The sequence below is a fragment of the Penicillium waksmanii genome, assembly GCF_028829765.1.
Source record: "Penicillium waksmanii strain IBT 27052 chromosome Unknown utg000008l:1.0-5622682.0:1.0-5626561.0, whole genome shotgun sequence".
Taxonomy (NCBI): Eukaryota; Fungi; Ascomycota; class Eurotiomycetes; order Eurotiales; family Aspergillaceae; genus Penicillium; species Penicillium waksmanii.
The window spans coordinates 4,925,531-4,946,339 of NW_026643254.1; the positions used below are offsets into that span (position 1 = coordinate 4,925,531).

General features: G+C 47.5%; 6 protein-coding genes across 6 annotated transcripts; all 6 read left to right on the top strand.

Moving 5' to 3' along the window:
- Positions 1 to 4,880: 4,880 nt before the first annotated feature.
- On the top strand, positions 4,881 to 5,389 carry N7481_010192 (uncharacterized protein; the record flags this gene model as incomplete). Its single annotated transcript, XM_057269411.1, has 2 exons — positions 4,881 to 5,094; positions 5,172 to 5,389. The coding sequence occupies 2 exons, from the start codon at positions 4,881 to 4,883 to the stop codon at positions 5,387 to 5,389; spliced, it is 432 nt and encodes a 143-aa protein (XP_057120088.1).
- A 1,132-nt stretch (positions 5,390 to 6,521) lies between these two features.
- On the top strand, positions 6,522 to 8,457 carry N7481_010193 (FAD/NAD(P)-binding protein; the record flags this gene model as incomplete). The annotated part of the gene is given in 2 exon segments (XM_057269412.1): positions 6,522 to 7,398; positions 7,415 to 8,457. The coding sequence occupies 2 exon segments, from the start codon at positions 6,522 to 6,524 to the stop codon at positions 8,455 to 8,457; spliced, it is 1,920 nt and encodes a 639-aa protein (XP_057120089.1).
- A 3,928-nt stretch (positions 8,458 to 12,385) lies between these two features.
- N7481_010194 (uncharacterized protein) lies at positions 12,386 to 14,638 on the top strand (the record flags this gene model as incomplete). The annotated part of the gene is made up of 2 exons (XM_057269413.1): positions 12,386 to 13,755; positions 13,828 to 14,638. The coding sequence occupies 2 exons, from the start codon at positions 12,386 to 12,388 to the stop codon at positions 14,636 to 14,638; spliced, it is 2,181 nt and encodes a 726-aa protein (XP_057120090.1).
- Positions 14,639 to 16,219: 1,581 nt separating this feature from the next.
- On the top strand, positions 16,220 to 16,714 carry N7481_010195 (uncharacterized protein; the record flags this gene model as incomplete). Its single annotated transcript, XM_057269414.1, has 1 exon — positions 16,220 to 16,714. The coding sequence occupies one exon, from the start codon at positions 16,220 to 16,222 to the stop codon at positions 16,712 to 16,714; it is 495 nt and encodes a 164-aa protein (XP_057120091.1).
- A 2,688-nt stretch (positions 16,715 to 19,402) lies between these two features.
- On the top strand, positions 19,403 to 19,867 carry N7481_010196 (uncharacterized protein; the record flags this gene model as incomplete). The annotated part of the gene is made up of 1 exon (XM_057269415.1): positions 19,403 to 19,867. One exon carries the CDS (start codon positions 19,403 to 19,405, stop codon positions 19,865 to 19,867), a length of 465 nt encoding a protein of 154 aa, XP_057120092.1.
- Positions 19,868 to 20,217: 350 nt separating this feature from the next.
- On the top strand, positions 20,218 to 20,643 carry N7481_010197 (uncharacterized protein; the record flags this gene model as incomplete). Its single annotated transcript, XM_057269416.1, has 2 exons — positions 20,218 to 20,358; positions 20,404 to 20,643. The coding sequence occupies 2 exons, from the start codon at positions 20,218 to 20,220 to the stop codon at positions 20,641 to 20,643; spliced, it is 381 nt and encodes a 126-aa protein (XP_057120093.1).
- Between the last annotated feature and the right edge of the window lie 166 nt (positions 20,644 to 20,809).

Consider the following 20,809-nt stretch of genomic DNA (forward strand, 5'->3'; position numbering starts at 1 on the left):
TTTCTGCTGCACGGTGCCTTCCGACGGAGTAGCGGCCAAGGTGCTTGCGATTTTAGCATTAATCTCTTTCCATGGCGCGTTCTTCAGAAGAAGCCGTTCCTGATGTTTCGGGGCTGACCACGGTACATCGAACACCGTCTCAATCGTCCGGTGATCCGAGCCATGCTCAGTCCCGTGTATTACACATCTGGTCATCAGGTCTGCCAAATTGTCGGAGGCCAGGACGAGGTCAATTGTGGATTCGCAGTCCCCATACTGTCCTTCGCCATGCCATGTTTTCGTGCCTCGCTTGAGCAAGCTGCTAAGAGCAAATTCACTCATGAGGTCAATGATCGGATCTGCTTCGCCCTGTCTTCCCAAGGACACCTCGTCTCCGCCCCAGAGTTGATCATGGCGGTTGAAGTCTCCCATAATCATAATATCCACCACAGCGCCCGTGCCTCGTCGTACCCCTGTGATCGCCTTTCTCAGGTGGCCGCACGCGAGGTCCAGCGCGGAGGCATCTCCCCCTTCTACGTAGACCGACGCTATAAAGATCAGCCGTCCGGGTAACCGAACGACCGCCGCTGTCAGATCCGGGGACTCGACAGCCACTTGCTCTGCTTCTATGTCTTTATTAACCCACAGCATGCTTCGGATCGCCCATCTGCCTTCCCTCCAGGTGGAGGGAACCATCTTCGTCCATTTGTGGTGTCCCATCGGGGTGGTCAAGAGCCGGCCCTGAATCCTCCTCGCCTGAGGTTCCTGAATCGCTAACGCCACTGCGTCCTTAGTCTGTTCATCGTTCATCAAGCTTTCATGCACGGTACCCTGCTTCCTCACATTCAGTTGGATTATTCGAAGTTTTTTAATCATGGCGTGGTGGGTACAGCTTCTGGCAATTCTTGCTGAACGATTCATGTGGCCCACCGCACGGAACACACTTTGGTACCTCTTGATCGCAGCGACTGTGGTGATGACCCTCCGTAGCGCACTTTGCGCACTTCTGGATCTTCTTGCATTGAAATGCCTTGTGACCAATCTCCTGGCAGTTATAACACTGCAACGGTCGTGGTCGATGTTCAAAGATGCTGGTTGTCCCGGCCAAAAGACATTAAGTAGCTTCGACAGGCCTACTTGCATAGACCACTTCCCCAGTTTTTCACCCGATAATTGAGGTTTCTGGACTCTTGAGGTTCACCAGGCCTCTCACCCTGGGTGTCTCTTAGTTTGCTCCTTAAGCATACATCATGGGCAGGCCAACTAGGACGACACCGCTTCAACCGACCTAGGTCAGTCTCAGGCCCCCAGTGCGAGTGAGGTAGTTGACTCCCGTCTCTTTGTACACCGACACGCGCATCCGTCCTCTCGGGCTATACAGACAGTCTCTTGGCAGGACCCAGCCCTGCCACAGTGGCTGCCATTGTACACCACGCCCCGCGAAAGCTTGTTCTCTCGTTTCGCGTTACCTAGGAAGGTCTCCCCCGCTAGGCCGACCGTGTCTCGCAGAGAGCCCTCATTACACTCCAGCCGGCAGTGTTATGTCGGTCGCTCCCTACTAACCAAGCTTGGTCCCCAGTGACGGAACAGGGCCGATGATTTACCCGTGGCACAGCCTTAACGAGCTTCATCAGTTGCCTTCAGCCAACCACCAATATCTTCCAGATTGCCCGTGTGTCTCCCAAGAGGGTTGCCCGTGTCTCGGCGGTGCCCGTGTCTCGAAGGACAGCCGCACCAGAGCTTGCCCGTGGCTTCGCCTTAACGAGGTCTCCAGTAATCGACGTCTCCGAGCCTTAACGAGTTCGAGTCTTAACGAGTTCGAGTCTTAACGAGGCCTCTGGGCCTTGAACGAGGTCTGTCCGATGTTAGCTTGACTGCCTGCGCCACTGGTTCACTACCGCCTCGCCGCATCTCGCACGATGCGATCCCAGACCGTATGCAAGCTCAGGGGTGTCCTGTCTTCTTCCTAGGGCGACACCACATCAACTGGTAATGCAAGACCAGCGTCTGGGCCCGAGTGCGAGTCGGGTAAGAAGAAGTCGGATGGTTTTCATATGCCGTTTTCCCCTGATTTTTGGTGTGGTCGTGCGGTCGTGCCCCGCGCCCACCGCGCCGGGCCGGACTGCACAACCACGTCGGATTCACTTTGGTCTCCCCAACGGGGATTAACACCGGACACCACGAGAAGGTATGAATCCATTGTCCCAACAGCCTGGCGAGGACTGTCGCCCAGTGCGAGCTCACTGGGGGCTCACAATTGTACAGGTCCGCTCGAAATTAGTTTCACCATGTTATTCTCTTTGGTTCTTTCTTAAGTCTTGGCCAGACCCATATCGGCCTACACCTGGACTAGCTCATGAATTGCTGTCGAATAGGAAAAAGGTAATAAAAATACACTAGCTATATTAGGCATAGCGCTAATAAAAATAGAGGTTGCGAGGCAATCTAAGAGAACAAATTGGTGAAACTGTTTTCGAGCGCGTCTGTATGAATTTTCGAGGTCAGTCCATACTGTTGTAGTTCAGAGGTATTAATTGAGTTATTGTTCAGAGGGAAACATTAGGCTATATATATATATATACAACGAGAAGAACAAGTTGATTTCCAATCAACTTGGTTCTTCGTATAGATATCTCGGGATTAATTCCGATGGTTCGGCTTGGTTCCTGATCTGCACCAGCCTCATATCACAACACAAATCACTCACATTATCAGGAAGAATGGACGTCTCAGGCTTCTATGCAGCGAGCCTCGCAGTCGGATATTTGCACCTGTTATTGGCCCGCTCCTTTCTTTTATATTCTTCACCTAGGGTTTGCTGCGTGGTCTGAAGCGATGGCACCAGGAATGGTGTGTAGGCCATGGCTTGTGCAGAGCATTAACTGGGGTGCTGCAGCCTCGGGGGCACTCTGGTGCGATGTCAATGGTTCACTGTCATTCATTAGCTTGTAGACCGGCGAGATAATCCATGACTCACATGTTCGGGTGGCCAAGACTAAGAACGAAGAGACAGCAAATAGCTGTGGTCCTCGCGCTCGTGTATTGTGGTCGAATGTCCTAGGTTCTATTGGAATCGCATCGTCTTCAATCAGTGGAATTCAGACTGGTCAGGCTAAGATTCACATACCTGCGACGTGGATATTCGCGCTTTCTCTTGTGAATACACACAGAGGCTGTACAGTAGATCGGCTCAGTCGACTGCTATAGCGGAGACATCTTTGCATAGACACTTGGACCAGCCAGCCTGAGTCTTGTCTCTTTGATCGGCTGGCTGGCTGGCACAGTGGATGTGCTGAGAGCAATATCTTTCCCAGGCATTGTCTAGCTGCCGGTCCACGATGTATTCTATAAATGGCAGTGCAGTGGAAATATCGGTTCTGGTTCAAAGGGGAAGAACTTATCAACTGCCTCCGACACAAGCCTGCTCGACTTTGCGTGGTCAAGTGAATAAATTGTGGAGCAAATAGCTGGGGGTAGAGGACGTATTTATAGACTACTCGGCTTCTTCTGTTGCGTAAGTGCTCTGCTTGGTAGAACGCGTTGAGGGACAACTCTCTTAATTGAAACCTGTTGAAACCCATTTCTTCTTTTTACCGCAATTATTTGCAGCGACATGCAACGACAATTTTTATGCCTTTAGCTCAGCGAGAGAGACGAATAAGAATGGTGTTGAAAAAATGGGATGCTGAGTAGGCCAAGAAACGTTGGCTCGCTGCTTAATCCTTCACGGCCCTCTTAAATTGAGGTTTTGTGGGAGATATTCCATCCGCAATGGCAGGCTCATATTTATTTTTCTGATACCTCATCTGTGAGCGCGATTCAACGTTGGTTCACCGAAAAACGCCTGCAATTTCATCCCGAGAAGTCATGGATTTTTTTCCCTTGCCTCGCTTTAGTGTGGTGTTGCTTGTGTTGAGCTGTGGGTCTGTCCGACCAGACTGCGGAAAGCGAGGTCACAGTAGGATGTGCTCGACCCGTCAACCCGTTGGAGATTCAGCGGCTTTCTATGAAGGTTCCCATAAAGCAGACACCGTGCAAATTTCAGCCGACCCGGAGGCAAGAAAAAGCTTGTGAGAAATCCCAACAGTCTGGGAATATGGATCAAATTGTTTCTCTGATGCATTGTTGCAGTAGACCAGCCACACGGGGGATTGCATTCCTGCTCAACGAGATATTGGCTGCAGTTACGTAAATATGAGACCCATTGTTTACCGGTAAACTAGATGGCGAGCCTACATTGTATGCTTTCCAGTGCAAGTACTATTGCGTTTTTGTCAATCAGCATGACAACTTGCAGCTTTTGGATCCAGACCTTGGTTATGACACATAAATGGATTTAGCTGCAGTGACATCACTGTATTGCCACTCAAATTGGTGGGGAGCGCTATCAATTAGGAAAATGGTCCTTGTCTTACGAAGTGAAGGTGTTGTGCGGTCGCTCCTGTATGGAGAAAACCATGTTCGCCGGGTTGAGCGGATATTGCGGATGAAGATTCAGCCCCCACAGACTAGAATTGACTACTGCATGTTTCTGAGGAGACTAATTGCCACTCAGCTTGGAAAAAGTACGCGGGAAGCCTCATGGCTTGCAAGCTTGCTGTCAGTGGGTGATTCGGCTCCACATATGTTTCACAACGCCGACGGAAGATCTCAAGTGGGCCCGATGACCCAAAGTTAGTCTAGATAGAGAAACTCTAATCAGATCAAATGGACACTAGATGAAGAAATTCGTCACATAAATCCGGCTTGTTTGTCTTTTGATATATCTTGTGTCAAATAGACAACTTTAGCCAAAACGACATTGAAAAACCAAGGTGGTTTATTTTTCCGCGAATCGCAATCGCCAGTGAGACCTGCATCCCAACTCATATCGCTTTTCATAATTCGAAATTCCTCCAAATATGTCCGATGTGACGAAATTTGACGAGCTGCACAAGCAGCTGTTTGAAGAGGGGGTCAAAGTGCGGAGGGCAGTCCTTGGAGACGAGTATGTCAATAAGGCGTTGCAAAACGCGACACCCTTCACAATGCCCGGGCAGCAGCTCATCACGGAATGGGCATGGGGTACCATCTGGCAACGCCCGGGGCTTGACCGAAAGCAGCGCAGCCTTCTAAGTAAGTCAAACTTCATTATAATTCCTGAAAAGATTGCGAGCGAGAGCTTAGGATTCTAATATTGGGATGTTCGGTAGATATTGGAATCATCATTGCTCAGAAGGCGTGGCTTGAGCTAGCTTTGCACACCAGAGGTGCTATCAACAACGGTCTTTCAGAGATAGAAATCAGAGAGGCTGTTTTGCAGGCAACAGTCTACTGTGGGACCCCTGCCGGTGTCGAGGCAATGATGGTGACTGAGAAAACCTTAAATGACATGATTGAGAAAGACGAATACAAACGCCCGGAGCTCTAACTTGGCATGAATGGAGACATCGTATCATGTCCCTTGAATATGGAAATGACAAGTAGCTTGGAATCTTCATATCATGCTTCTGCTTGGTTCTGATTTGATCATTGCATACGGAGAACATAACATCCATTTAAATACGTGCCATTTGTACAAATATAAACCGCAAACCCCTAAGTATCAATGTCACTCATACTCTACTTTAGCTACATCTATTGTCAAAACGAAATCTGATGATGCTTGTGTGCTCATGAACTATAGAGGTCTGTTGTCATCCATAAACACTTCAGCTCTAATCAAGCGACGTGATCAATTGGCCTATCGAAATTAGGAGGCAATATCTCAACGGAAGGGGGTTGGAATTATCAATTTGTGTGTAGCTTATTGTTCGGGTGATGAAAATATCCCAAACAACGCTCTTGAAAACAATTGGCCGCCAAACGCTGGTAGAATAGCTAGCTACATCTCCAGTTCCGACCACCGGAGATTACTCAACGTCTCATCATGCCATTTAATTTGCAATGATGATTCCCATTGTGTCATAGCTCGTATGCATGGTCACTATCTGCATGCAAGGTCATCATCTAGTAGCCCCATATATTAGCCTTCCTGCGAGAAAGAACCGACCTTTTGCATTAGTCGAACAAAGTGCGGGCCGAAAGGCTAGATTCGGCATCGGGTTTCGTGGCCTTTTCACTCCGAAGGTATGGTGAAAGAGTGTGGATCCTAATCTAAGCATGGAGATCTTCAATTCTTCAACCCTCGTTGGGTCCATTTGCCAAAGGTTAGGCGAAATTTCAACAAGGTTTCACCATCAGAACAACCTATCTGCCGCTCGCATTGAGCATTATTGGTCCGTTATGCTGCACGTGTGAATCCTGGAAGGCATCGTTGCTCAGTCTGAGGCCTTAATGGCGATGTCACGTAATGAAAAACCTCAATGGATGGACTAACTATTGTACTGACAGAATATAAAAAGGGCTTTGGATTCCGCTGCATGGTTACCGGCAACCTGTCAAGGGCCTCTTCTATAAAAGCTCAGGTATATCAGTCTAAACACCGCCATTGGCAACCTTGTTTTTCCTCTACGAGCAAAATTTCTATTTCAGCAAATATATCTCCTACGGCCAACCTCAAAATGCCGTCCGTCATTCAGCCTGCTGGCGTGGGCACCCATGTTGCCATTGTCGGCGCCGGTCCACGAGGAACCAGCACTCTGGAACGTCTTTGTGCCTCAGCACCGGAGTTTCTTGCCCCAGGAGCACGACTGACGGTTCATATCATTGATCCATCGCCTCCAGGCGCGGGTCGTGTCTGGCGCACAGAGCAGTCGAATGAAGTTCTGATGAACACCGTCACATCCCAGGTGACCCTGTTCACTGATGACAGCATCGTCTGCTCAGGCCCAATCCGTCCAGGACCAAGTCTTTACAACTGGGCTGCCGACAGGATCCCTGGCCTTGGGCCTGATGATTATGGAACCCGTGCTCAGTACGGACAATATCTTGAATGGATCTTTCAAGAGATTGTGCGACAAGCACCACCTCAAGTGCAAATTGAGGTTCATCCCGCCTTCGCTGTCCGCTTGGACGACACATCTTATGGCCAGCAAACGCTCACGCTGTCCAATGGTCGCACCCTTTCTGGTCTGGCAGCTGTCGTCCTTGCGCAGGGTCACGTCCCACTACTTCTGGACATTGAACAACGGAAGCTCAATGCTTACGCAGAGTTAAATGGTCTTCATCATATCACGCCCTCAAACCCGGCAGATGTTGATCTTTCCGTTATTCTTCCAAGAGAGAACGTCTTTCTACGTGGTCTTGGTCTCAACTTCTTTGACTACATGGCGTTGTTGACAACATCCCGGGGTGGTAGCTTCTCAGAGACCCCCAACGGCTTAAAATATCACCCATCGGGCAATGAGCCTCGGATGATTGCGGGATCCCGTCGCGGAATTCCATACCACTCCCGTGGTGATAACGGCAAGGGGGGCATACGGCCGCCACATGCCCCTCGTCTTCACGGAAGAAGTCATCAATGCTTTCCGCAAACATTCCGATGCCGGAAAAGCGCCCGACTTCCTCCAGGATATATGGCCTCTTGTCTCCAAAGAAGTCGAAACCGTCTATTACCTCGCTCTGCTCAAGCGCGATGAATCGGAACAGACCGACTTCCAGATCAGGTTCCTGGAAGCTGAGCCAAATAGTCCTGAGGAAGCGCAAGTTCTTCACGAGTTCGGTATTTCGAAAGAGGAGCGGTGGTCCTGGGACCGTATCCAGCGTCCACAGGGCGACCGGATTTTCAATACCACCACCGAGTGGCGTGAGTGGTTGATCGACTACCTTCGTGAAGATGCCAAGGAGGCGGCACTTGGAAATTTGAATGGTCCACTCAAGGCAGCTTTGGACGTGATGCGTGATTTGCGAAACGAACTGCGACTCATCGTGGATCACAATGGATTGACCGCCACTTCTCATCGGAAGCACCTCGATCGCTGGTACACGCCTCTCAACGCCTATGTGTCGATTGGACCTCCTCGTCAACGCATTGAGCAAATGATTGCGTTGATGGAGGCGGGTGTTCTGGAAGTCCTGGGTCCCCATCCCAAGGTAAAAGCCCAGGATGAGGCTTGGCTCGTATACTCGCCCGAGATTCCTGGTGAGCCAATCCGGGTTACTACATTGATCGAAGCCCGCTTGCCAGAGCCAACACTGCAGAACACTGCGGATAAGCTTCTTTCTCATCTGTATAACACTGGTCAATGCCGCGCTCACACGATTGATGCATACGAGACTGGTGGTCTTGATGTCACTGGAAGCCCATACCATCTCATCGACACGTATGGCCGTGTGCACCCAAAGCGCTTTGCTGTTGGCGTTCCAACAGAAGGAGTCCACTGGGTGACCGCTGCTGGTGCCAGACCAGGTGTGAACTCAGTCACACTTTGTGACACTGATGCCGTCGCCCGCGCTGCCCTTGGCGCAGCGTCTATCGAGGCAAGGATCACTCGGGCTCAGGTTGAAGTGAAGGCTTTTCCCCTTGTTGAGGTTGCCGAGCTCCGTGTTCATGTCTGAAGTGAGTATGGTCAGCACGTGCGAAAAGAAATTTCCGAGTATATATATTGGTCAACTGAATGAAGAATCTGAGGGCATCAGGAATATGGTGGAATGGAAAGGAATTATTTAAATTGCCACAAACTTTGAATTTGATGTTCTTCTATGTTCTCAGCTCAAAATAAATGTTAAATCGTTAAGAGATAATGTGGTTTCAAACGTAGAATATGGCTTATTTCCTATAGGTTATATAGGGAGGAGTTTTATCGGGGTTGCCTCAAGCTGCCACGCTGCCTCACGTGACATCTACACCGACATTACGGAGGGCTCCTTCTTCCTACAACTGCCTCGCAAGAGTCAGTTGCTTGCCTCTGGTAGTAGCTCGTCATCTCTCACGCAGTCAAGTCTCAATTTTGTCCCTCCAACCCCCCTCTGTATATAGAAACCAGCATTGCAATATACAGACACATTGCCTCCCTACAAGGGAGCGCGGACGGGCCTTCTCTGACGCTACAGTCTAATGCGTTTACGCATAAGACCGCAGCGACAGGTGACCCGTTACGGCCAAACTGTACACTTTCTTGTTCCCATCTTGACTGCGAGAGGTCATCAATAAATCCGCATCTCAAATGCCCGCCTTCAATTCATCTCATCAATGGAAGCCTAAGTTTGTAATAACGCGCAATGATTAGTGTGGCTTGTAGATCAGTTGAAACAAGTACTGATGATCACACCAATCAAAACCAAGAAGTTCACAAAAATGTTGACGTCGCACATAATACAAAAACTACGAATGCACAAGCAAAGTTTATAGAATGGCTTCTCGCGGTAGACCATCAAGCTAATATTCAATCTTCATCCCTGCACATGCTCTCCCAGAGCGGCCTCTTTTCCCCCTCCATTTGCGAGAATCCATTTCAAAGTGCCGTGTCAAGCTAATATACTAACACGGTACAGGCTTATGAAACTCATCTTTTTCCAGAGCATAGGGCATCACGTGGTAAAACCTAGACTCGAGTCTGGAATTAACAGGTCAGCAGCTGGAGAAATGACGTGTGAGATCCGTCGGGACTTTCACCAAGTCTCGAGGCATCAATTTTTGAATTTGTATTATGAATTTATCCTTTATACAGCCACAAGGGTGGATCAATATGGCGTAGCTAAAGTCTAGCATATGCACCATGTAACTATGCAAAAAGGCCGCATCTTCCCGGCCTAAATTTGATGCCCTTCCGGCAGATCAGGCGGCTAGTCGCCACATCGACATTAGATTGGCTATATAAAAGGCATTCTCCTGTACGTTTGGGCTGCTTTGAATTATATATATCCATATCATTGAATGCTTTCAAGTGCGCTGTGTTTTTGACACTTTTCCGCAAATCGACCCATCATGATGGACCAAGATAGCTTTACCCTCGAAAGACGCAGAGAGCGTAACAGGTTAGCACAGCGCAAACATCGTACATTGTCCGGTCCGCCGACATTAAACACACAACTAACAAAAATAGGTAAAAATACAAAATCAGATTCCAACAGATCACGACCACTAGAATGCTATAGCATATCGAGTGCGAAGCCACACTCGGAGAAATATTACCCAGCGATATCGACCAACCCACACAGCTGCATTTCTCCTGTGGGCCATTGCCAAGAAGATCTGACTTCGTCAGTCCCGTTCGGACCGAGTCCTACATCCAACGGAGCCGACGGCCTGTCCACGGAAACGTGCTTCTTCAACGAGCCGTTTCTAGCGCAAACTCCCGAATATAGGGACCTCAACTTGGTAGCGACTAGTTTGCCACTTGAGGATCGACTGCAATTTGGCCCCTGTACATGCAGCAGGGATTCAGATCCTTCCGCCAGCCCGAGCAAACGTAAGAGACTGGTTGTCAATACGCGCATGCATATCTCATAGCTCACCAGCTTCACCAGGCTTTCATACCAGAAATCTGTGCGACAGCTGCTATATTTACCCCGGGGAGCTTTTTATGGCAGGGCAGCAACAGGGAACTCCCTTCAAATTGCCCGCAAATACACCCACTCGGCCTTTTGGACGAAAGAGCGATCGCGACCTTATGCCCGACAGTGGAGCAGGGTGGAGGACGTGGACGATGCCCCTGCATATCGCTATTACACGAGGTCATCTCTCAGCGTTTAGACTCCTCCTTGACCGAGGCGCTGATCCTAATGCGGTCGACGGAACAGGATCCACAGCACTTCACGTAGCCGTTCGGGGGGGGTCATCACACAATGGTACGTGAGCTGCTTCGGTATAGTGCCAGTACGAGCGTGGTTGACGCGACCGGTTGGGTGCCGCTTCATTACGCCGCTGAGACCGGCGACGAACAGTGTTTAGGAATCTTACTGCAGGCAGGCGGGGGATGAAACTTTACAACTACTTTAGAAGTCTTGGCAGAATGAGACAATGAGAGGACGCCTCTGGAAGGTACCCACACTTGGCTTGCTTCTATTGGGGATTTGTATAACGTAATTTAAAGCCAAATTGATGGCTTAAACTCGCAATATGAGTATTCAGCCACGGGGAACAGTTCAGGGGAACGGAATGGTCGTACAGTATCCCAGTCAAGGGGAAAATAGCATCATAGAAATTTTCTGTCGTGGTGGAAATAGATGAATTCTTCGCTCTAATTAGCACGGCTTTCAATGCTGGGTTGAAGCCCTTGAGCCCACCACGAAGATTCTAGGCCATGCATTCACCAAGAGATGCCTGGTACTTTTGTTCGAGATGTGCATTTAGGACGGCTCACCTTTGAATTCTCGTAATCTTATTGGCCGAAGTCTCGCCCACTTTTAAAACCCTGGCATGAATTGGACATTTTATTTTAACGTCCCTATCACAACACCTACCACAGCACGACCAGAATCTATTCAATTAACACTACAAGCACTCTACTCGCTAGAGAGTAATGACTAAATGCCTTGGTCTGCCCTCAAGGTAGGGCAAGAAAAGATGACTTTGTTCAAAATGTACCACTAGTGCCTGTTTAAGACTAGTGCTTATGCCGCTTGCCAAGACGGCCATCGCGACGATCATCTTCGTGCTAACTGCTCCAGGGTCTACCTCACTCGGACTGAAGAAGCACGGGAAATTTCATCATCATGACTAAGAAACAACAGAAAGCTTAGTTTAATCTGACTTGCCTGTAGAGCTGTTAACGATACGATATCGGCACTGTTTTCCCATATCGTCAATCGGCATCGTCAACTTCGAAGTCTGCCGATATCGTATCGGCAATCGCGATCGACAGTTTAAGAAATTGTCGATACGATATCGGCAAATTATATTATCGTCGGCGATATATCGCCACCGGTAATTGGACAATAAGAGAATATTTCCTGGTCCTAGATATAGAAGACTTTGCTACAAAGAGAATGTTAGCTTAGATACTCGTTAATTAGGGCAATTCGCTCCCGTTACGTAGTCCTACGTCGTGTTGTTGCCGTGCTATGTGGCTGGATATTTATATATTTTACGTTGCTCTGTCGTCATATCAACTAACTCTGTACTTGCAAAGTATATATCTAATCCTTTGTAAGTTGCTTCCATCCCTCTGCGCATACATATACATATATATGTCTATGTTATAGGCTTCTCCGTCCCAGCATACCATCATATTACCTGTTCTATTCTATGGCTACGCTTTGCTTCTTCCATTATGCTATATGGCAGATTATCCAGAGGTCATAAGGGTTCAATCCTATTTTATGGTTCAACTCTATTTAGACGCGACGCGTCTGAAAGACTGGGACGCGTACCTCGACCTCTTCTTGGTTGACAGTGACCTGCTCTTCCAGACACTAACCAGCTCCATACATGACTCTTCAACCCTGGTTCTACTGAACCACTGGGCCCACATCAACAGCGAGCTGCGATCAGCAAGTCGTATTCATCCGCACTGCACCAGTGGGCTGGTGTATCCAACACAAAATGCGTACGCGGCAGAAACGCCTCAACTACCGAGTTCTGAATGATGAGAGCGATGACGAGTCTTTGCCTGAGGATCAAATTGACCAATCAAGCGAATCAAGCGAGCCACCGAGCAATCTCCCACGTACTCTCCCAACCTGTCAAAAAGATGTGGTAATCCTCACCAACATACCAGATTGTGAGCTCCTACCTTCCGAGTCTGTATCACAAGTGCTAGTATCGCAAGAGAGCTCAACAGATGCTGGTACTTCAATCACAAGCCACATATCCTCTCAATGGTGCAAACGACCAGCGCCGGCTACAGAGTGGATCTGGGGGTACTTCGAGAGTACAGCCGTTGATTGTCCATGGGTTATCAAGAGGACCAACAAGAGGAGGCTGGTCGACCGAGAGATTTGCTGCATGCATGTAGATGAGAAAACGGGAACACGCTGTGACTGGCATACGTCAGATTCCCAGCGGCAAAATACAACCAGCAACATGAAAACCCACTTGGTAAAGCATGGCATTTACTGTCCGACCTCCAGTATACAGCCAGCGAAGAAGGGACCAGACATTCGGAGTTTTATGGGTGGTAAACAGAGTCTCACCCATCAAGAGGTCTTGGAAAGGAATACCATTCGCTGGATTGTGACTGATATGAAAGCTTTCGCCACTGTTGAGTCTCCAGAGTTCCAACAAATGTTCCGAGACATTCCTGGGATTGAGCCTCCTTTCACTTCTCACCACACCTTGCGGGATCGGATTATGCAAGAGTTCGCCATACAGCGCACTAACCTGAAGACTGAGCTGACTTTGGCTTGCAAAACCATTGCCTTATCACTGGATATCTGGACAAGCCAGAACCATCTTCCTATCTTAGGGATAATTGGTCATTGGCTGACTGACGAATTTGAGTACCGCGAGAAATTACTCGAGTTCGCCGAACTCCAGGGCATTCATAGTGGCGAAAATCTGGCAATTGCAGTGGAAAATATGCTTATCGAGTTGAGTCTCGAGGACAAGCTCATTTCCATTACAGGCGACAACGCCAGTAACAATGAGGCCATGGCCTCGGAGTTATACTTCTCCCTTTCCGACCGACCTAGGGTGGAAGACGCAATGCAAGCACCACTTTATCGAGGTCTTGACAGCTACATCCGCTGCCTGGCTCATGTCCTCAATCTGATTGCGAAAGATATCCTCCGTAACCTGGGGTCAGGGACGATGGAACAAGCGCAAGTTGCCTGTGACCGTTTACAGACTGGTGACTCGATCACCGATCAGTCAGCTATAGGGAGATTACGGGTCTTCGCTCTTTGGATTAACCGAAGTCCTCAGCGCCGACAGAAATGGAAGGAGATTTGCAGACTCAACAATCTTCCAGACAAGTTCGTTGCATACGATGTGACGACATGATGGAACTCAACATTTCGCATGATCGACGATGGCTTGAAGTCAAGGCAACAAGTCAACAAGTTCCTAACCCTTCAGGAGGAACTCCCGCCGTTCACTCTCCAAGATTGGTCACGACTGGAGCAGATTCACACAGTACTCCACAAGTTCAATGAGCTTACTTTGTTCATTTCGAAACGCAATCCACAAATCAGCCTCGCAGTCCCAATTTACTATGAGCTACACGAATTGCTTGATGACGTGATGGAGGGCAATGGTGACTTCACAACACTGGATCGGGATATCATAGCTGCAGTGAAAGAAGGAATGAAGAAATACGAAAAGTACTATTCTATTATGGATGACTGTGATACCTATTACCCTGCCCTTGTCTTGGATCCCCGAGTCAAAGGCGAAATGGTCTTACGGGAACTTCAAGATAGCAATGCCGGGACAATGATTCTGGAGACGATCCGCACCAATCTACATCAGGTCTACGCGGCTGGTAAACCGGAGCATGATGCCGCTGCATCAAGATCGTCTTCCTTGCAGCATAGTGATGTGGAGTCTAGAATGCTGAAGAAGTTGCAGGCGCGAGACCCACCGCTCTCAGATATTGATAAGTACTTTGACACCCCTCCGATCAGCGTCGCAGATACTACCGGCCAGAACTGGCTCTGCAATTGGTGGAAGATGCACAAGGGCGAGTATCCGCGGATTGCAGCAGCAGCCAGGGACTATCTAGCGATTCCAGCCTCTGAAGTTGCTGTTGAGAGAGTGTTTAGTACAGCGAGGGATGTGCTAGGCATCCCGAGATATTCTTTGAATGGGGATACCATTAGAATGCTGATGTTGAGTTGCGATGGGTATAAGTGGTAGAGGCCAGGGGTGGAGGTTGGTTAAATTAATATTCCGGTTCTGCATTCATAAACTGTCAAATAAAATTGCGTTCGCTCTTTAGATGATTCTAAAAGAGAATTGTGCCGATGCCGATACGATATTACGATATCGTGAGTGGCGATATCGTCAAGTTTGAAGCCTACCGATATCGTACCGGCAATCGGCATCGGCAAATTCAAAAGCAGCCGATATCGTATCGCCTGTCGATATCGTATCGTCAATATCGGTATATCGGCAATATCGTCAACAGCCCTACTTGCCTGAAATGATCATGCATGCGGAAGATCGTGATTGACTCCGTTTCTTGGAAATAAAACCTCTAGCGTGTCTCAGAAAGAGTTTTCAATATTACCTTTGGCGCATGAATTAAAAGTATTGAGATGTTACTACTATTTTTCTGCCGTATATTAATAGAATTTTTATGTCCTAATTTGGATTCACAATTACCCTTCGGATTGTGTCCTGTTGACAATTCTCATAATCCCCAGTGTGTCTCTCGGAAAGGTATCCATCTTGTCGTCACATATATTACGGAATATATTGTTTCATCGTTGCATGAAAAGATCGACATGTTGCCCCCCCATATGCACAGTTCGTATTTTCCCATGCCCAAACAGGCCCCACGTGCTTGCATCATTCCTGTAGTTTGATCGTGCTCGAGCCTATATTTTTGCTACTAGGAAGTATCACCTATCACCCGCCTACACACCGAGAGCTTAAAGTATGGAGATGACATTCTGATATGCATCTTTCAATTAGCTGATTTCCTAAGACACCTTCAAGTCCCGTAATAAGACTTTAGTTCGAGGATTTTCTATTTGACTAAGTGAAAGAAGGAATGGCCAAGAATTGGTGAAAAGCTTTTTCCTTTTCTTTTGTTTTCAGTGACTTCAGCCTATATCCTGCGAGGCTGGCAAACAGACTTTTTAGCGGCAAAACTACTCGTGAATGGTCTCATGTTCGAATATATTTCTACTCTATCTCACTGGAGAATTTCAACTTTCATAACTTGAACTTCTGGCAAATGACCAAAGGACGATTGAAGTTCTGTGGAACCACCTGGGCAGTATAGATTTTGATCCGTAGTTTCCGGAGTAGATGAGACATTATTCCTGTAGCCGAGCGTTTGTGAGACAGCGTTTTTGCGCAGTATGTTTTGCTTTTTTTTTCAACGTCTTCTGTTTTGTGATTAATACACTACTTAAAAAGGGATGTCAGCCTTATGCACAGTTATGTGAATGCTGTAAAGTCTTTCTGCTAACACCCTTTATCGCCTCCTAGATTGGCAGCTTTGTGAAGCGACAAAGCACAGACAACAGACTTTTCCATACCATGGCAAACAGTGAATACATTGTACTACACAATTGGCTAGATGGCAGCAGGTCAGGTGAGCAATTATTATCTGGTTTGTCGTACCGGTATTGTGAAAAATGATAGGGAGACAGTAATGACCTCGGGGCGATGTATAAATTGAATTTTTCCCTTATTATGCTGATGAGCGCTGATTCCCTAGTTGGAACTTGTCATTTGTCGCCCAGGATCTTTAATTTTGTGTCAATAATGGATCCGCTGTCCGGAGAAAGCACATTCACCTACCACGGACTTCAGATAACTCGTGATTCCACTGAACGAGCGAAGAAAAGAAGTTGGGTTTCGGCTCTTTATGCATATTTCATAAACATAACGAAGGCCAACAATGGACCAAATCCCGAAACCACCGACATTTATGCAACAATGCATACCTCACCGGAACCTGCTCAAGTTGATCAAATAAAGCAGCAGATTAGGACTTTTCTCCAAGATTTCAAATTCTACCGCAACTGTCCGTTTCTCAAAGATCTTGAGCTTGAAGTCGCTGTCTGGAATTACTTTCAAAATCTTGAATTAGGAGAGACAGAGAAATCGGTCCGACGAACCCTCCAGATTTCTGTGACATTTACCGAACAAGCGTACACAGCGCTTCACTTCAAAGTCAAGGTCGTTTGTGCTATACAGTCCCTTTACATGTTTCTAATTGATGATATCGCGGACAACTTCATGGAGGATCTTCAATAATTAGGACAGAAGTAAGCTTGAACTCCCCTCTTGGTTTGTCATAACCATATATACGTATCGTTACACTAAAATACTTAGTTTTGTCCTCAACAATCCCCATCGACATCCCCTGTTGAATGGTTTCGATCGTCACCTTCGTGAACTCTCCTTATATTACGGCCCATACTGCCATTCCGCGATCGTGAAATCCTCGTTCGACTATGTTAATGGGCGCATTATCGAGAATAGGGTAGACCAGTTTGAAATCAAGTTTTGTGCGGACTCTCGACTTATGCCTATGCTTTTAAGAGCCAAAGTTGGGGGTGCGGAGATCCTCCTTCATCTTCTATGGTCAAACACCAACTTTCCCGAATCGGAATACGTGGTACAATACTTTCCCGCACTTCAAGATCTAATTCTTTTCACCGACTTCACCAACGATATTTTATCATAATTATAAGGAGTTCGTTCTTAGGGACGAAAAGTGGAACTTCGTGGACAACTTTGCTCAAATACATGATATACTGCACTTGGGTGTTTTACGGCACCTGACCAGTCACACGCCCAAAGTAAAAGATCACCCTGGACCTACATGGCAAACTGGTATCGTTATTATAGAACCCCTCCTCGAGAAATCCATCGGCTGACAATCTATCACATGGAGGCAATGGATCGACTGAAAGCTTCCGTTGGGTCGTTGGTCAGTTTATCCACGAGAATCGCGGCCACTCAAGCCAGGTTCTACATCCGTCTGTTAACCAGTCCACTGGATCTGTAGCTACACAGGTAGCTACTTCTGTTGGTAGCTCGAGGAACTATATGATGTCTCCAAGCGCCATAAAGACTGAAAATCAAGATCTGCTCCCACTGAACGCGAGAAAGAGAGTAGCCGAGTCCTCAACCCTCCCACGAAAGCAAAGTCGACACTCATCCTCCACATCTCAAATACAGGGCCGCTCACAACTTACGGCCCAAGAAATGCATTGAAAGAGACCCTTAACCCTTATAACAATTAGTAGGAAATTGGTTAGCGATACAATTATATACCTACAAACGCTATCCAACCGCATCTTGGTCTCCGACACCATCTCCTCCACGGAGTGGGCCACGATGCATCTCGCCACGAAATTGCTACAGAGCAGGTACGAAGATATCATTGCGAGGGAAAAGATGGAAACAGACGCTGTGTCCGAGTTTACTTTCCCACCGACACAGACAGAAGAGAAGTGCCAGAAGTGTGCTGCTGCGGATGAGGAGCGGCTGTATGACTGAGGGGCTACTCGTTCTTACCACATTGTTGGTTATATTTTGGTGGAATAACTGGTTTTTGAAAATGAGCGAGCAAATATAGTTGTTTTGTAACCAAGAATCAGTATTTAAGAACTCGGTAAGCTTCAAGTCTATCAGTCCATGAGTAAAGAACTTTCAGGTGCGGAGGTGAGCTGAACATTTCCTGTGGGTGGTGAGTCTACTTGACAAGCAAAACTGAGTATGTGAAAGCTAGCTGCATCTTTATCTCCAATCAATGAATAGAGATTAGAGAAGTTAGAAAGTGCATGCATGTACCAGGCAAATCGGAATTGGAATGATGAAGAAATAGCATTTCCTGGAATTGCCTCGAATATCAAAAACAGCCGCTCTTTAGGTTATTCAACCCGCTTCCCTCGTAGCGCTGCAATGGCTCTGTGATCTACCATTTACAAGAACTGAAATACTTTTGCGGCTCTGTTAGTCGGCTCATGACTGCTAGTCTTTACAACTCAGCCGTTTTGCGGTCATTCTGTGTCTAAATGCCAGCATATTACTTCAGATGAACCAATAGGGCATCACTTGTAGACTATAATAGACTCTAGTATCGGTACGACAGGAAAATTAGAGCGTCGAGACCAAAATCAGCCGTGCCAGTATTCGTCGGACAATGGTGTGAGGGCGACTCGCCGTGCTGAAAGGCGAGCTTCCAAGTCAAAGGCATACCTAACCATAAGCAAGCCCACCGAACTCTTTCTTTTTATCTAGCCAGGGTGGTGGTTATAGCGTCAACTAGACACTGGTCGCTTACAAGTTGAGAGTGATCATTTAATGGCTATGTAAGTGGAGCTCCCAATGCGCAGGGCAAGAATCAGTGGCAAGTTTGACATTTCATGGGCCTACCAATTACTGGAGTAAATATCCCATGCGTTACCCTATGCGCTCATTGACATGAGCATATCATGGGCGAAAAACCTAATGGAGGCCGTCGTTATAGAGATGCTATCGCGGACTTTGGCTCGTTGATAGCTTCCGTCTTTTTATTTTTGGATCGTTCTCAGTCGTAGGAAACCTAGAATTTGTCCCTGGACAGCATTCCCTTACCAGGAAGCACCTCTATGGGTAACAAGATCCTAAGGGAGTTGAGTTAGGGGCCCACTATGCTGAACAGTGCGGTCGTGTGTCGGTTCGTATGAAAATCCTCAATTAGCTCGAGACTAATGTTCACGAGGGCCGAACAGCACATAGCAGTCGTAAAAGGCTATATTCGCCGATGACAGTTTGCATGTAAGCCCCGTGCTCACCAGCCTCATCTTATGACAGTCGATCGAAGCTGCCCTCTCCTATGGTTGACGAGAGCCCAAATTTTAACAACGCGCGTACAAAATTAATGAAATTTCACTTTCCCTCTCCTTCTTGATTCTTGCACGTATTGAATTGGAAGGAACACACTTTCTCATCATGTCGACCAATCCATTCAAAGACAACATGATATGTGACCTTGGCACTATGAAGGCTCAATCACAGCTCCCCATCTCGATGTCAATCCCCATCATCTGTGAGAGTCAGGCGCCAGCCCCTACGAAACCAACCGGATCTTGCCGCCGCAGCAGGTTGAAGGTTGTCACTGGGCCTCCCAAAAGCCTTTGTCTACCCCGCTTGTGTGGCCTTGAAAACAATGCATCCGTATTGATTGTAAGACAAGAGTCGCCGTGGGATACCTATCGGAAAGTCATTACGTATGAGATCGCTGGCAAAGTTACAATTGCCACACGCCGCACCCGCCCATCTCGCATGGTAGCCATCCGGACATACGCGAAAGAGAATGATCGAAGATTGATACAGATTCGGACGTCTGGAACACAGGAACGTTCTCTCCTTACACCAATGCTACATGCACGAAGATCTCGCATTTTTCTTGGTTAATGACTTGCCGCTGACACTAGCGCAAGTTGTCGCTTTTCCATCTGTTTATCCCAGCGAGATAGAATTGGGATCCAGTATATGTCTGGTTTGTCCCTCATGCCCTTTCTATGAGCTGTTCTGACTTTTTAGATCCTCGATGGTGCCTGCTATTTATTTTTATTTGGCCTTGCGCACCAATCACTGGCCTGTGATGATATATTATTTGGCATTGACGGGATCATCAAGATAGGTTTGTTGGTGGCCGCATCCTTGCATTATCTGAGTAACATTTCGCAGCAAGTTTGGACCTTTGTATAGATTGCACGCCAAAGCAATCTGAAGCCGGCTATATTGCGGCCCGTCAGTCGATAATGATGCGGCTCATGCAGAAATATGACAAAGATCAAGGCGTTGTTGGCGTGAATGATCTGGAGCGATGGCCAATCGATTCTGCCGCTGTGGGTTTTTTGTCCGCTACCGAGACGGCAGGATCAATCAAGTCTCTGAATCATGTGAGTTCTCCTAGCAAGGTATCGTATTCTGCTAATATCCAGTAGCAACCCCTGTTGGCGGGGAAGCACCGCCCAAGCGATGATCTGGTCGTTCTCGCAAGAGCAGCTCTGCTCTCCAGTAGTGTGAATTTCATTTACAATCCCGAGTTCCAATCGCTAACGGACCAAGATATGGTGCACAGTTCTCAGATATTCGCAAGTTCTCATCATGGTCGTACGGCCTCACCAATATGCAACATTCTACGCGTCTCCTACAGTTCTATTTTTAAAAAGTCTCTCTACTAAAAAAAACCTAGCTCTTCAAAACCCAATATTGAGATCGCAAAGGTACTGAATTGCCAGATGTCCATAAGAGATGAGTTTTAATCAGCAAGAACCCAAGAAGTAGAACAGAGAAAATTACCCAATTAACTTGAATGTTTCAGAAGTACGTATGTAGCTTGTAGACTTC